We start from the raw sequence: 14,594 nt of genomic DNA on the forward strand, positions 1-14,594 counted from the left end.
GTTGGTAAATTTCACCTGAAAAATGCAATTTTTAGCGCAGACAATTTTTCTTGTCTTCCAAATGGAAAGGTACCGAATTGCAGAGTAATATTTTTGAATAAGGAGTAGAATTTAAAAATAAATTTAAATAAAAAGCGAAAAATTAATAACTATAATCTAGGTTCCTTTTAAATCTGTACTAAATAAAATAAGATTCATAAAGAATATTCAAAAACTTCACAAAAAAAAAATAAAAAAATATTTCATACTTTAATCATAAAACGTTAAGGAATTTTTTTTGTATTTTTTTCCGATTCAAAATTTCGGAACATATTTTCAGCTTGGAGGCCTGATATATATGGCATACATACTAGTTTTCAATATTTTTTTCACATACTTATTTACACAAAGTGTAAATAAGTATGTATAAAAAATATTGAAAACTACATACAACACATACTCACTTTTACATGTTACATATTCGTACAATACATACATTGACTGCTTTTGTCGACATTAATTTTTTATACCATAACAACACAAATTGTTTTCCTGATTTTGCGCATTTATAAAATTTTCTGTAAAATATGTATATATGTATGTATTAGAATTAGTATCAGTTTGTAAATTCCATTTTATATAAAATACCTTTTTTTAAAAGCACAATACACAAATGTGATATAATACAAAATTTCTTAAAATACAAAAATTCCAATTGTAAGCTTAACTTTGCTGATAGTGTAGGAATTCCACTTTTGTGCATGCTAGTATAAGAAATTTGATTTTCATCTTTTCTACAAAATAAAGTAATATTATAATACATGCATGTATATACGTTACGTACATATACAGTAAAACACGGTTAAGTGGATCACGCTTAAGTGGATTTCACGCTTAATTGCATCAAATTTTCGTGGCTTGTACTTTTTTCGATTTTTTCATATAAAAAAATTCGTTTAAGTGGAATTCGGATAAGTGCACAACACGCTTATCTGCACATATATTTTTTCCCTCATGTAATACTTAATATGTAAATTTATTCGGTTAACTGCACATCCCTGTTTTTATTTAGCATAAATGTCAAAAATGAAAAACTACACTCTAAACTACAAAATAAGAAAAGCAACACTATGTAGCTACACAAAATATTTTAATTTCTGTCATTGTCAAATTTTGAGTGTTGAAAAATTAAAGTTATAATATTATAGTCGAATTCGTATAATAGTATAGTCGAATTCGTATAAGTGGAAAACACGCTTTAGTGGACAAAATTTTCTTGGCTGATCGATTTCCACTTAACCGTGTTTTACTGTATATACACATAAATATGATTACTTTTATAATTTTAACAGATTTGCTGAATAAATCCGCACATATAAATGCGTTTGTGCCGATATGTGGTACAAGTTTCTTAACAAAATTCATTTTCAAATTCATAATTGGAATGGTTCAACTCACTCTTTTAGATCGATTTGCGTTGAACTGTCACTTTTTATGATTCGCAGTCAAATCTATATACACAAAATAACTGAAAATACAAAAACAAAAGAAAATTATATTTATTAGAAATATTTTTTTCTTCATTTAGTTATTTATTTTTTTGTAAACCTTTTATTTTGCATGTCATTTGGCATATGAAATTTCATTTTGTATTATTTTACGGAAGCAAAAACTACCAAAAATATTATGTAAATTTATAAAAAAAAAATTATTTTAATTACTTAAATATTAAAATAAAATGTATTCTTTTTAAATTGCTAAAGGTTAGTTTTATTTTAACTTTAGAAATTTGGGGTGATAGCCTGTCGAATGCAAATATTGATGTAATGTGTAATTACTATCGTTCCGTTTGACAATTTGAAAAGTAATTTAGAACTAACATACGCCCAATTTAGACAATGTTAATCATATCAAACTAATAGCATTTGACTTAGATATGTCACTGTGACTGTTAGAATACAAGTGGATATCAATTCACTTTAAGATTTTCTCTTACGTATTCATATATTGTATAAGCTTTATTTTTTTACACACGTAAATTTACGTAAGCAGGTGTATTTATTATTTTAGTTTCGTTCAACGCAATACTATTTGTGGGAATTCCAATATATTTTTAATATTATAACGTATATTTAAACACTCAAAATCAATTTTTTTTGACAACCGCATACCGCGTCCTTTAAATTCACCTTATGCGAATATTGAATGGAGAAAAGAATGTCATATTGGAGATAAAAAGAAAAAGAACATTTTGTGATAATGCTCAAATTATGTATTTACACTTTGAAGTCATGCAGTTTTTTCATTTATTTCGTTGACTTTTTTATGCAATTGATGGAAACCTTATTGCAAAAAGTGGCAAATCAAAAAAATTAAAATTGGTAAAACAGTTGACAGATTTTTTTTTATGTACAGTCAAAATGATCACTAACAGCACCTGTGACAGGGAATGTCATTCTAAAAACAAAATTCTGAAATTAATGTCAAACAAACGTGGTAGCTTACTTAGAAGTTGTTTACAAAACCGACTTACTAAACTCTTTTCAAACGTCTTACATAGATAGATTCAGTTTATTCGAAAACATGTTTTATTTGATTGGACTTGGTCTGGGAGATCCGAAAGATATAACAGTGCGCGGCTTAGAAATAATTAAAAATTGTGATAAAGTATTTTTAGAAGCATACACATCAATATTATGTTGCTCAAAAGAAGATTTGGTAGGTACATGCAAATAAGTTTATGACAATATTTTGTTTATATACTTCTTATAGGAAAATTTTTATGGAAAACCATTAATTATTGCTGACAGAGATCTTGTAGAGCAAGGAGCAGAAGAAATTTTAACAAATGCCGCCAGTTCTGATGTTGCTCTATTAGTGGTAGGAGATCCTTTTGGAGCAACAACTCACACAGATTTTTTATTAAGAGCTAAAGAGAAAAACATTCCTTATAAAGTAATTCATAATGCATCAATTATAAATGCTGTAGGATGTTGTGGACTACAGCTTTACAACTTTGGAGAAACTGTTTCAATTCCCTATTGGGAAGAGAACTGGAAGCCAGATAGTTTTTATGATAAAATTAGAAATAATAGGAAAAATAATATGCACACCCTTTGTTTACTAGATATCAAGGTGAAAGAACCGACGTTAGAATCTCTTACCAAAAAAAAAAAAGAATACATGCCTCCCCGCTTCATGACAGTGGCAGAAGCCTCAAAACAACTCTTAGCTATAATCGAAAGTAAAGGCAACCACAACGAAGAATACGATCTAAAAGGACACTCTTTAGTAATTGGTTTGGCCAGAGTTGGGCACGACAGCCAAGTTATACAATCTTGCCCTCTTAAAGAAATGGCAGACGCCGACTTGGGTAAACCACTCCATTCTCTTGTTATTCCTTCAAGTAAATTGCATCCATTAGAAAATGAATATCTAAAACAGTTTTTGGTCATTTAAAAATTTCTGAAAATACAATTTTATAAAACAGATCAAAATTTTAAAAATTCTTTATTTAATATCAGACTAAAAGCAAAATTATTTTTAAATCAATATGTAGGTTCACCTTAAAAAGGCTCCGATAATTACCTTGCGAAATTAACTAAATTTGATTAGAGCAAGATCAATATTACATTTTCGAATTGTTTGAATTAATTTTTATTTCAAGCGAAACTTACTATCAGTATACTTTCAAATACACCAATTAGAATCTTTCTGACACTTTCCATAAAACCATTTTACCATAAATTCATTCTCTTCACTTAATCCACTGATTTCGTTTTCAATTACATAACTTTGATAGTTCATCTAAAAGTAAATTAAATTTTCCAGATTAAAGTATATACATATAAGTACTTATATGTGTAATTCATGATGAAATTCAATTATAGATTTTAAATGTGAAGTTAGTAAAATTATCTGTAAATAAAATAAATGCGTTATCAAGAAAATAGAATAAAATAAATTCTCTTTTAGAGATAAAATGCAGAATACAATGTAAACCTTGCCCCCTTTCTCTTAAGATATTAAAGTACGTTTCATATTTACAATTGGTTTTGGGAAAATACGTTTTGTGTCAGCTTTATGAATATGCTCTCTGTAAGCATCATGAAGACTTTGTAAACGGCTTTTTGTTAAACAATTCAAACAAAATTTGCATTTGCTTTTACTACAGTTGGATTCACAAGAATTTTTCAAACACTCTTGAACGAAGACAGCTAAATTTTTTTCAGAAGATATCATTAATTCCTCGTCCACAGTTCTAAACAAAGCATGTATATTTGTTTACATATTGTACGAGTATGTACCTAATTAAAATTCAAATTTGAAAAACAGGCACCTACCTCTTTTCAAAGCTATTTCTTTGTACTGGAAGTCCAACTCCAACAAGCTGAAACATGCTGTATAATAATTGCTCATACAGCAAAGAATTTTGTTTAAAATGGGCTGAAGATAAATTGGGACTCATATTTGCTTCCATCAACCAAACTTTCAATTTCTCATCGACAACAAAATCAAATCTCATTAACTCAAAAAAATTTTTTTTGTGTTTATAATTATTTAATATAATTATTATATTTTTTTCCTTTGATAGTATTGTCTGCCTCACAATATCTTCAATTTGATCCCATATAATACTAGGTTCTTCTTTCTTTGATTTAACATATCCATCAAATGAATCTTTCATGCCAAATTTAAAAGAGTTATACAATACTTTTAAAGATGGAACCTTCCAAGAAGGTAAATAATCATCCCCCACCACATATTTTTCCTGGATAGATGAATTAAATGGATAATATTGTTTTGTACAGTATCGAAACAATACATCTCCAGTATAAATATATATTCTTAGAGGATTCACGCTGGTTAAAATCACATAAACTCCAATATCAAATTTGTAACCATCAACTAAATAAGGGCGATCTATAAATTCTTGAATGAAAACTTCATTGGATGATAAATTTATATCCTTCTTTTCTTTAATAAATATATGTCGATGCTCGTTATGTTTTTCAACAAATAGTTTATTTGAGTGTTTCTTCGAATATTCAATAAACTTACTTTTATCTTTTGGTAATCTATACGACTTCGGTTGGAAAGGCAAATTTGTTACCGAAAGATCTACCTTATTTGTTATGAAACCGCAACCGGGAAAGTGATTTACCTAACAATATAAGAAATTACTAAAACAATAAGTAAAAAAAATTAAACAATTTCTATAGAACTCATTTTTACTTTTTGATGAGACTCCAAATTTTTTAACTTTTTAGATAGATTACGAAAGGGAAAATCGTGTGACCATAATAAATCCCAGTTTTCTTGAAGAGGTACTCTTCGTAACCCCAACCTCTTTAAAACACTGAAAATATCTATAACTTCATGTTTATTCAAAATTTTTAATACTACCTTAAAACATGAATTAAATGATCCTCATTTCGGGACTTCCCGTATATAGAAAACGTAGGTTTGGATTCCTTAGTTAAAGCTTCATCGGAGTTCGGGTCTCTGCAAATGCGACAGATTATTTCAGAAAAATTTTGTTTATTAAATAGCTGCAACCATTGAATAATTATCGAACTACAAAAAATTCCGCAAATAAAAAATGTAAATCCCAGTAACTGATGCTTAATCATTTTGACATTACCGAAATAAATAACGAAGAACGCAAAACTTGAATAAAAAATTAAAACAGCGGTCAGCCTTACTAACTATTCGTACCACGGCTGACAGAAATATGTATGTATGTACTTTTGATATTTTTGCTATGTCAAGATGTGTACACATAACGAAAAAAATTCTAGCTGAATTTGTCAATAAGTCTATATATGCTTGTGTAGACCCAGGTTACAAAAGTCATGTCAAAAGTCAATAAATGAAATATTCGAAAGAAGAAGATCGAAAGAAATGTTTTCAACATTCGTTTTTTGAGTTCCTAACTCTCTTGTTTTTTATTTCTAACTATATGCTCCAATTAAGTCAATGCGTGCCGCATATCGTGTACCTTAGGGGACTGAATTCACGAAAGAATGTAATACATGACATAAAAAATAATCATAGTTTAATGACTTTTAAACTTAGGAAAACATATATCCGCTATAAGAGCATATGTGGATTTTATATATAAATAAATAAATTTGTTTAAATATATATATCAGTAACAAAATATATATGTATATAATATATCATAAGTATTACATGAATAAATGGTAATAAATTTGTTAAAATATGATTTCAATATAATGGAAATAATATTAAAAAGAAGAACAAAACAAAATAAATGCCTTTTCTGACACTTGTCAATTTAAGAGACAATATTCGTTCTGTGTTAAGCAGTAATAAACTCCTATATAACTCCTATATAAAGATGTTTGCGAGCAGGATGACAATTAAATGGTAAAATTGATAAACGATACTCGTATTTTCCTTGACATACAGAGTAGTATTCTAAAATATCCACTAAACCGTCAATCGCGATGCTATCGATTATTTAAGATCAAAAATAAAGAAAATATTTTTTTGCATGAAAAATACATAATATATTAAAAATGTCAGATTTAAATGAACCCGGTTCTTCAAACCGAGATACCTCGTTTGAAAACTTTTGTGAAGAGGTATGTATTGTTATACACATTTTTCGTAAAATATTTAAAAGCTGAAAACTTCTAGGTAAAAGAAATAGAAAAGAGAGATTCTGTTTTGACATCAGATCAACAAATTCAAAGGCTATTGCGCCCAGGTTCAACATACTTTAATTTAAATCCATTTGAAGTCCTACAAGTAATTTGATTTGTACACTAATATTCCAAAATATATGTATTTTAAAACTGATTTAGGTAGAACCCGATACACCTTTAGGATTAATAAAAAAAAAATATCGAGCTTTATCAATTTTAGTTCACCCTGATAAAAATCAAGATAAAAAAGAAGCAGCTCAGGCTGCGTTTGACATAGTAACAAGAGCTTGGAAAACTCTAGAAAATGATATAGGAAGGAAAAGATGTCTTGAAATATACGAAGAAGCGAAAGAAAGAACTGATCATATGGTTAATTTATTGATCTCAATCTTTATATAAACAAATATCATAAGGTCTTTCTGTTTTAGATATTAGAAAAAAAGAAAAAACTTAAAAAAGAAGGCAAATTAGCAGAGACAATACCAGAAGATGATCCCGCCAAATATAAACATACAATATATGTTATGGTAATGAAGTTGTTTGCGGATATGGAGCGCAAACGTCAACAACAAGATCAACGCGATATGGAGCAACGTAAAAGAAAACGTGAGGCAGAAATCGAAGAAGAAGAGAAAAAAAAGAAAGAGCGAGAATGGCAGAAAAATTTTGAAGAATCTCGTCAAAGCCGGGTAAATAGTTGGCACGATTTCCAATCTGGAAGTCAAAAAAAGAAGAAAAAAAAAATGACAGGAAGTATGTTTGCTCCACCAAAATTGAAGCCTGAGGCTAGAAATTGAGCTTCACTAAAGTTGATGGTGTATATGTATATATATATATATATATATATATATATATATATATATATTACAATAGAGATAATAATTATAACACCTGCTTATAAAAACAAACATAAATATTACAAAAATTATTTGTGTACTTCAATTTTTTTATAAGAAAAAGAACCATATTTGTATAAATTAAATTTTAGATATAAATAAAGAGACTTAAGCAATTTAGATTTATATGTATATGTATAAAATATTATATTTATTGGTGCTTATGTTAATGCACATAGTTCATATTAAAATATGAAATTTTTTTTTAAATAATCATTTTGTATTTGAAGTATACAGACTTTCTGCAAAAACAATATCACGTTTAATTGCTACCAAAGCTTCTTCCATTTTTTGCTTCAAAATAGAATTCGTCGTGTGACTAATTCGCGAAGCTGCAGTTTTCACATCCTGAATAGTTTCATTTAGCTGCTGAATACATCGTACTATGATTCCCTCCTGAATATCAGTAAGTTCAGTGATCTCCGAAAATGGCTTAAAGGAAATAAATATAAATTCAAATAATTCAATTAAAAAAAACTTTCAAACTAATTTAAATTAACCTTATTTCTTGCCCATTCATATACTACTTCAATTAATCCAAAATTCAGCCGATTTTCTGGTCCTGAATTAACGCCGTTATTTCTCTCTGCATCTTCAATACGTTTGTTGATTTCTTCAAAACGCTTTTTACCCTGAAATTGTTAAATAAATCATTTAATCGGTAGTTTTGCTATAAAAAAATTTACTTCTAGAGAAACAAATACGTAATAATGTGTACGTAATGATGTAGGTGTGAACAAAAATGGTCATATTTCTTAAAATCTTTAAGTTTTAAGTAAAAACTACTTAAAAATGAATTTAAATATTTTTCCTGTACAATTAAGCAAAATCATATTGAATCCTTAAGATTTTGTATGGACTTTACAATTATAGAAAGTTCCTAACATTTAATATCATAAAGCATATGTACATGCACACGTATGTACATACATATCTACAATTTTCATTGCAAACTCGCACTAAAAAACCTCACAAAAAGAATACATCTATTAATTTTAATTAAATGAAGAATTGTGCTCAATTTGTGCCTTTGTTATATAACTTTTAATGTACATATGTATATAATGTATACCCACATATTATTATATTTTATGTTTATATTAAATATATTTATTTTAATACATAAGTATTGCCATAATAGGCTATTCGATGAAGTGAATCAAAGTGAATTGTTAAATGTATTGATACAAAACTGTTAAACAAATTTTATGTTTCATGACGCATGGGGAAAATCCCTAACACAAATCTTACTCTCCAATTAACTAAATTACATCAACGCATATAAATTATTTGTGTATCTATATATGTCTTAATAAGATATTCGATATGTGAAAATAAATAATTATTTATCTGATTATCCATATGATTAAAAACCTTTTGTAACTTAAGTTAATCCGATGACGCCTTTTTGTACGCAAAATATGTACAAATTTACATACACAACATATTGTTAATAAAAGAGTATTTTGAAGTGTGTGGAATGAAAAAATTTTTTTACTTTCTAAATGACATTTAGAAACTTCAGTCATATTTTATAGAATTAAAGCTTATTGTTATTGTATAGCAAATCGAGTTTTTAAATTGCAGCTTATCTGAAAAAACAGTTCTAAGATTTTAAGGATGGCAACACCATTAAGTGCACAACGTACCATACTTACAGTAGTTAAAAGGCTTACAACCCAACAGGTTTATTTTCACGTGTTCAAACCTATTGTAAGAAAATAATTTTTTAAAATTACTGAATATATAAAAAACTTTTATTTGTTTGTTTTTAGAAAGCCAAAATGGCTCAATTAATAGACGGTAAAAAAATTTCTCAAGATTTATGCAAAGAAATGAAATTGGAAATTGAAAGTTGGATTTCTGAAGGGAATCGTAGACCTCAACTAACAGCAATTTTAGTAGGGGATGATCCAGCAAGTTGCATATATGTTCGGAACAAAATGAAAACTGCAGCTGAAGTAGGAATACAAAGCATTACAAAAAATTTGCCAATTAATGTAACACAGGAAGAACTTTTAAGTATTATAGACGAATTGAATGATAACGATTGCGTGGATGGCATTCTTGTACAACTACCCCTTCCTGAACATATAAATGAAAGAACAATTTGCAATGCTGTATCTTGCGATAAAGATGTTGATGGTTTTAATGAGAGAAATGTTGGACGGCTTTGCTTAGATATGAACACTTTAATTCCTTGCACCCCACTGGGCGTCCAGGAATTATTAAAAAGAACAAATATTGAAACATTTGGAAAAAAGGCTGTAGTAGTGGGACGCTCGAAAAATGTTGGTATGCCTATAGCAATGCTTTTACATGTAGATGGTAGGAACGACACATATGGAATGGACGCAACAGTCACAATTTGTCATAGGTTTACACCACCGGATGATTTAAAAATGTACTGTAAGATGGCAGATATAATTATTACAGCAACTGGAAATCCTGGATTAATTAAAGCAGATATGATAAAGCCAGGAGCTTGCATTATTGATGTCGGTATAACAAGAATTACTGACGAAAATGGTAAAGCAAAACTGGTAGGGGATGTAGAATTTGATTCAGTTAAAGAAGTCGCTGGATGGATTACTCCAGTACCCGGTGGTGTTGGTCCAATGACAGTGGCAATGTTAATGCATAACACAATAATTGCAGCAAAAAATTTGGTAAAAAAAAGGAAGCTATAACTTGACACTCTTAATATTAACTATAAAGTATTAAATACAAATGTTTTTTAAAATTTTGTTAATGTTCTAATATTATTTAATATATTAATATTTAATTAAAACACATGTACATAATTTAGATACATGTACATATAATTTTATTGGCTACAACATGAAAATGTATTAAATTTCGTAAAAAATACAAGTTTAAAACTATTTTCGTTCTATTTATTCGCAAACATATTTGAAACAAAAAAAGCAACCAGCCCATTAGTAACGTATTATAGTCTACTTGTGAACATTATGGTCAAAAAATCAAAAGTACAATTAACATGTAAATGGTAGAACACCTACACTAAGCGCGTCAAGTCTTTAAAATTATCCCACAATTTTAATTTCATTGAAATGGATGAATGAACGGACGCGGTTCGGCAATCTTTAATACGTACCCAGATACACATTTTAATACGTACACATATTATATACACCAAAGAACAGATTATGCAGCCTAATTGCAAGAAGAAAGTTAATATACTATACTAAAAACTATACTAAATTGCTTTAATAATCATAAAGAGCTATAAAAATGTTAAGACTTAATATCATCTATATCGTAGTTTCTAATTTTATGAGTTTTTTAATTGAAATTATAAACTTTAAGTCCAGTCTTATCTTCTAGCTTTGAAAATTTTTAGGAAATATTTGTATTTAGTATAAATAATAATATTATATAATATGAATGTATATTTATGTATGTATTCTAACAATTTAAAATGAAAATACGCACTAACCTCTTTGAGTTTTTCATTTATTTTATATTCCGTGTTGGTTTTAGCTTGAAAAACAAGTCCAGATAGTAGGGCGGCAATCTCAGCTGGTTCTAAATCCTCAAAACTATTTGAATATATTAATTCCATTACAAAAAGCTCATTTTGACCCATTTCACATGCTATTTTTCCTTTCAGAAGTACTTTTTCATTCTTATCAACATAACCAAGCTCTTTCAATACCTTTAATTTATAACTGTAATCATCATATAGAGTCAAACTTTTTGGAGAACTGCGAAACTTTAGTTCATCCACCTCCATTTCAAGATTTTTTTTTTCGAACACAGTTTTAAAATCAGATTTGAAATTTGCAATGCTCGTGTAAGGTAAAATTTCACGCAAGTTCTTCTTTGATGTATTAAATTCTCTCCACAAATATTCGTCTTCTTCCTCAATATTCAAACTAAATCCTTTTTTCAAGTCCATAGTTTGCAAAGAATTTGGATTTGATATATAACTTTCATTCAATTGATTTAATTCAGTTACAGCTTTAAGCACTGACTGGCCTGGAGGTGAATCTTTAAAACGCTCAATTTGTCGTTGCTCCCAATTTTTAATTATTAAATCAGGCTCGACTTTTATTAGACTTTTCGTTATATCTGTTACGTGTTCAAATTTAATTTCTAGAATTCTGTGGCCCCCAGCTCCTACGGGTCGAAAAAATTGCATTTCTTTTGTCAAAGAAATCATTTTATGCCAAAGTTCGTTTCCAGTTGTTTCTTGATTTTCAATTTCTTGATTATCTAATATAAGAACTTTTATAGTGTTTTTCAAATTATCAGACCCAGTTATCTTTAAACTTAAGACTATCGCTAATTTATTGTAATGATTTTCAAACGAAATGATAATTACTCTGCCAGTTTTAATTTCTTTCAAGTAGTTTGGAGAACTTAATAATTTTTTCATAAACTTTTCTCTTATTTCCAAAAACCTGCGAGCACAGTCAAAAAAGCTCTCAAGTGGTTGCAAACTGTTATCCAAGTTCTTTATTTTAGAGAGTTCTTCTTCTTTTGCTTTTAACAACTCAGTAATAGTAACTAATTGTTTTTTATATTTGAATTCTTTAAAACAGTGCTTCATTAAGTCTTCCACTTGTATGTTATCCACACATAAACATCTAAGAATAGCTGCATAACGCAATCTAAACTTAGAGGACAATGAATCGGCTTTCCCTAAGATCATTCGCTGTAATTCAATTTCTGAAGGTAACTGTTGTTTGCATACTAATATGACAGTCCCAACCTCATTTCTTCGTCGGCCCGCTCTTCCTGCCATTTGTGTGTACTCAGACGGCTTCAAAAATCTTAGTTCTTGCCCATCATGTTTTTTGAAAGAATCAAATACCACTGATTTAGCCGGCATATTAACTCCCATTGCAAATGTTTCTGTAGCAAATAATACTTTAACCCAACCCTCCTGAAAAGCCATTTCGACAATTTCTTTTAATATTGGTAAAATGCCGCTATGATGAATACCAATCCCGCGTTCCAATGACGTTTTGATTAAGTTAACTTGAGATAAATTGCGATCTTCTGGTTTCAATTTTGACATACAATATTTTTGAAAATAATTGTGAACTGCAGATTTTTCTTTTGCGGTATTTAAATCCTTACTACGTAATGCAAGAGCATTGAAATCGCAACGATTTCTTGATAATGTAAAAACAATTACTGGTAGCATATTTTTCTTCTGCAAATGATTTATAAGGTTATCCCACTGTGACCAATTTTTCGAATTTTTTTTTTCAAACTCGGCTTTTAATTCTCTAAAGGTTTCTACCCGAAATCTATTATCTGAATCAACTATCAAATGCATATTTTCTTTTTTTTTTCCTCCACTATCTAAATACAAATAATGTTCTAAAGCAATTGGACGCTTTAAAGTGGTTATAACATAAACTTTCCTTTTTTTAGTCATTCCAACCCACTCGGCCAATTCTATGAAATTTGAAACAGTTGCACTTAACATAATTATATTTACATTTTCTGGTAGTAACATTATCACCTCTTCCCAAACGTGCCCCCGATCTGGGTCATTAATGTAATGAATTTCATCAAAAATAACATATTCTATATCTCGCGTAGTTTCAGTTCCATTGAATAACATTGAACGCAGGATTTCTGTCGTCATGATAAGGCAAGATGCTTTGGGTTCAATTTGCCAATCACCTGTCAGCAAACCAACATCTTTAAAATTTTCGCGAAACTCGCGATATTTTTGATTTGACAGTGCTTTGATGGGGGACGTATATATAACTTTGGTGCCATGTTTCAAAGAAAGAGCTATGGCATACTCAGCAATAGCAGTTTTTCCTAAAATACATACATAAGTTTAAGTATTAAAATTATTTATATCTTCCTTACAAAAAAAACTATGGGTTCACAAATTTACCAGCAGAAGTGTGAGCTGCAACAAAAACATATTCATGCTCCTCCAACTTTATAATAGCTTGTTTTTGAAAATTATCTAATTCAAAATCGAATGTTTTAGCCATGTCATAAATCTTTTCTTTGAAATTTGTAACTGGTTTACTAGTATCTATTATTTCTGCCCATTCACTGGAAAACAGTTTTTCCCTGGAATATTGCGAAATTGGAAGAACTGGACTAGATTCTACCGTCTCTAGTAGGTGCTCATCTTCTTGCGTTGTATGAAATACTACCGATTCTTCATTTTTTCTGTTTTCTACATTATCGTTATCTTCAATGGAATCCATCCATTCATCAATAGAGTCCCTCCATTTTTCTAAAGCTTCTAGAAGATCTACCTTATTTTCTTCTCTATTATCTAATGGTGTGTCATTTTCAAATGTGTAACCATTGATAAATCCAGGCGGAGTAACTAGTCTAGGTTTCTCATCAAAATCAACGTCATTTCCACAAATTGTGTCGGGATCCGTTAATGGTTCATCAAAACCACCAGGCCAAAATGGAAAATTCATTGGGTTTCCTCTAATAGTTTCTTCAGGATTAGGAGCTCTCTTGAAAGACATCGAATTTTTCGCATTGGCATCTGCATGGCTTATGACTTTTTCAACAAAATCAGTTATTTCTCCTGTTAAATAATTTCTTTTTGCTTTTAAAGTAGAGCTTGCCGGACTTTTTGTTACGTTCAGTAGTAAATTTTGATTTGGTGTCCTAGAAATAATTTCCAAATCGGATTGCTTCAAGAATACATCGGGTAAGGTAATGTAGTTACGGAGACGTTTCTTTTGATCTTCGATGAAAGGATTCATTTTAAATGTAGATTAGAATAATAAATAATAACCCTACACTTCAACACATCTCGTTCAAAGTTGCCAGATTACCTGAGTAAATACAGTTTGAATGTTCCAGTGTCAACTTGGAAAATTGTTTATATTTGCAATAACGACAACAATGACAGATATTCGCGCAACTATTGCGATAGGATTAGCACACATCTAGAGTATAACTTATCTTTTTGTTTCATTTCATAAGAGTAATCTAAAGTTATACATTTAGACCTCTTCAAAATCCACAAAATTTAAACATCCACGTTTATGTTGCATTGAATAGGTGGTATTTCCAG

At 29.2% G+C, this 14,594-nt stretch overlaps 5 protein-coding genes across 7 annotated transcripts; 3 read left to right on the plus strand and 2 right to left on the minus strand.

Annotated features, from left to right (window-relative positions):
* The first annotated feature begins 2,447 nt into the window (after positions 1-2,447).
* On the plus strand, positions 2,448-3,458 carry LOC129607170 (diphthine methyl ester synthase). Its single transcript, XM_055517936.1, has 2 exons — positions 2,448-2,697; positions 2,752-3,458. The coding sequence occupies exons 1-2, from the start codon at positions 2,563-2,565 to the stop codon at positions 3,436-3,438; spliced, it is 822 nt and encodes a 273-aa protein (XP_055373911.1). The 5' UTR covers positions 2,448-2,562; the 3' UTR covers positions 3,439-3,458.
* Positions 3,459-3,472: 14 nt separating this feature from the next.
* LOC129607168 (probable tubulin polyglutamylase ttll-15) lies at positions 3,473-5,688 on the minus strand. 3 transcript variants are annotated; one of them, XM_055517934.1, is made up of 6 exons: positions 5,386-5,688; positions 5,215-5,338; positions 4,323-5,143; positions 4,027-4,240; positions 3,835-3,897; positions 3,664-3,786 (listed from the first exon to the last, which is right to left on the minus strand). In XM_055517934.1, exons 1-5 carry the CDS (start codon positions 5,610-5,612, stop codon positions 3,835-3,837), a joined length of 1,449 nt encoding a protein of 482 aa, XP_055373909.1. In that variant the 5' UTR covers positions 5,613-5,688; the 3' UTR covers positions 3,664-3,786. The 3 variants fall into 3 exon arrangements, with proteins under 3 accessions (XP_055373907.1, XP_055373908.1, XP_055373909.1); XM_055517932.1 differs by lacking the exon at positions 3,835-3,897 and having other exon boundaries at positions 3,473-3,786; XM_055517933.1 differs by having other exon boundaries at positions 3,473-3,897.
* Positions 5,689-6,447: 759 nt separating this feature from the next.
* LOC129607171 (dnaJ homolog subfamily C member 8) lies at positions 6,448-7,669 on the plus strand. The gene is made up of 4 exons (XM_055517938.1): positions 6,448-6,590; positions 6,646-6,756; positions 6,813-7,022; positions 7,082-7,669. Exons 1-4 carry the CDS (start codon positions 6,525-6,527, stop codon positions 7,448-7,450), a joined length of 756 nt encoding a protein of 251 aa, XP_055373913.1. The 5' UTR covers positions 6,448-6,524; the 3' UTR covers positions 7,451-7,669.
* On the minus strand, positions 7,579-14,334 carry LOC129607167 (SKI2 subunit of superkiller complex protein). Its single transcript, XM_055517931.1, has 4 exons — positions 13,437-14,334; positions 11,010-13,357; positions 8,050-8,181; positions 7,579-7,981 (listed from the first exon to the last, which is right to left on the minus strand). Exons 1-4 carry the CDS (start codon positions 14,278-14,280, stop codon positions 7,763-7,765), a joined length of 3,543 nt encoding a protein of 1,180 aa, XP_055373906.1. The 5' UTR covers positions 14,281-14,334; the 3' UTR covers positions 7,579-7,762.
* LOC129607169 (bifunctional methylenetetrahydrofolate dehydrogenase/cyclohydrolase, mitochondrial-like) lies at positions 9,014-10,589 on the plus strand. The gene is made up of 2 exons (XM_055517935.1): positions 9,014-9,262; positions 9,325-10,589. Exons 1-2 carry the CDS (start codon positions 9,170-9,172, stop codon positions 10,237-10,239), a joined length of 1,008 nt encoding a protein of 335 aa, XP_055373910.1. The 5' UTR covers positions 9,014-9,169; the 3' UTR covers positions 10,240-10,589.
* Positions 14,335-14,594: the final 260 nt, after the last annotated feature.

This window comes from Condylostylus longicornis, unplaced genomic scaffold (genome assembly GCF_029603195.1).
Source record: "Condylostylus longicornis isolate FDR11 unplaced genomic scaffold, ASM2960319v2 ptg000026l, whole genome shotgun sequence".
Taxonomy (NCBI): Eukaryota; Metazoa; Arthropoda; class Insecta; order Diptera; family Dolichopodidae; genus Condylostylus; species Condylostylus longicornis.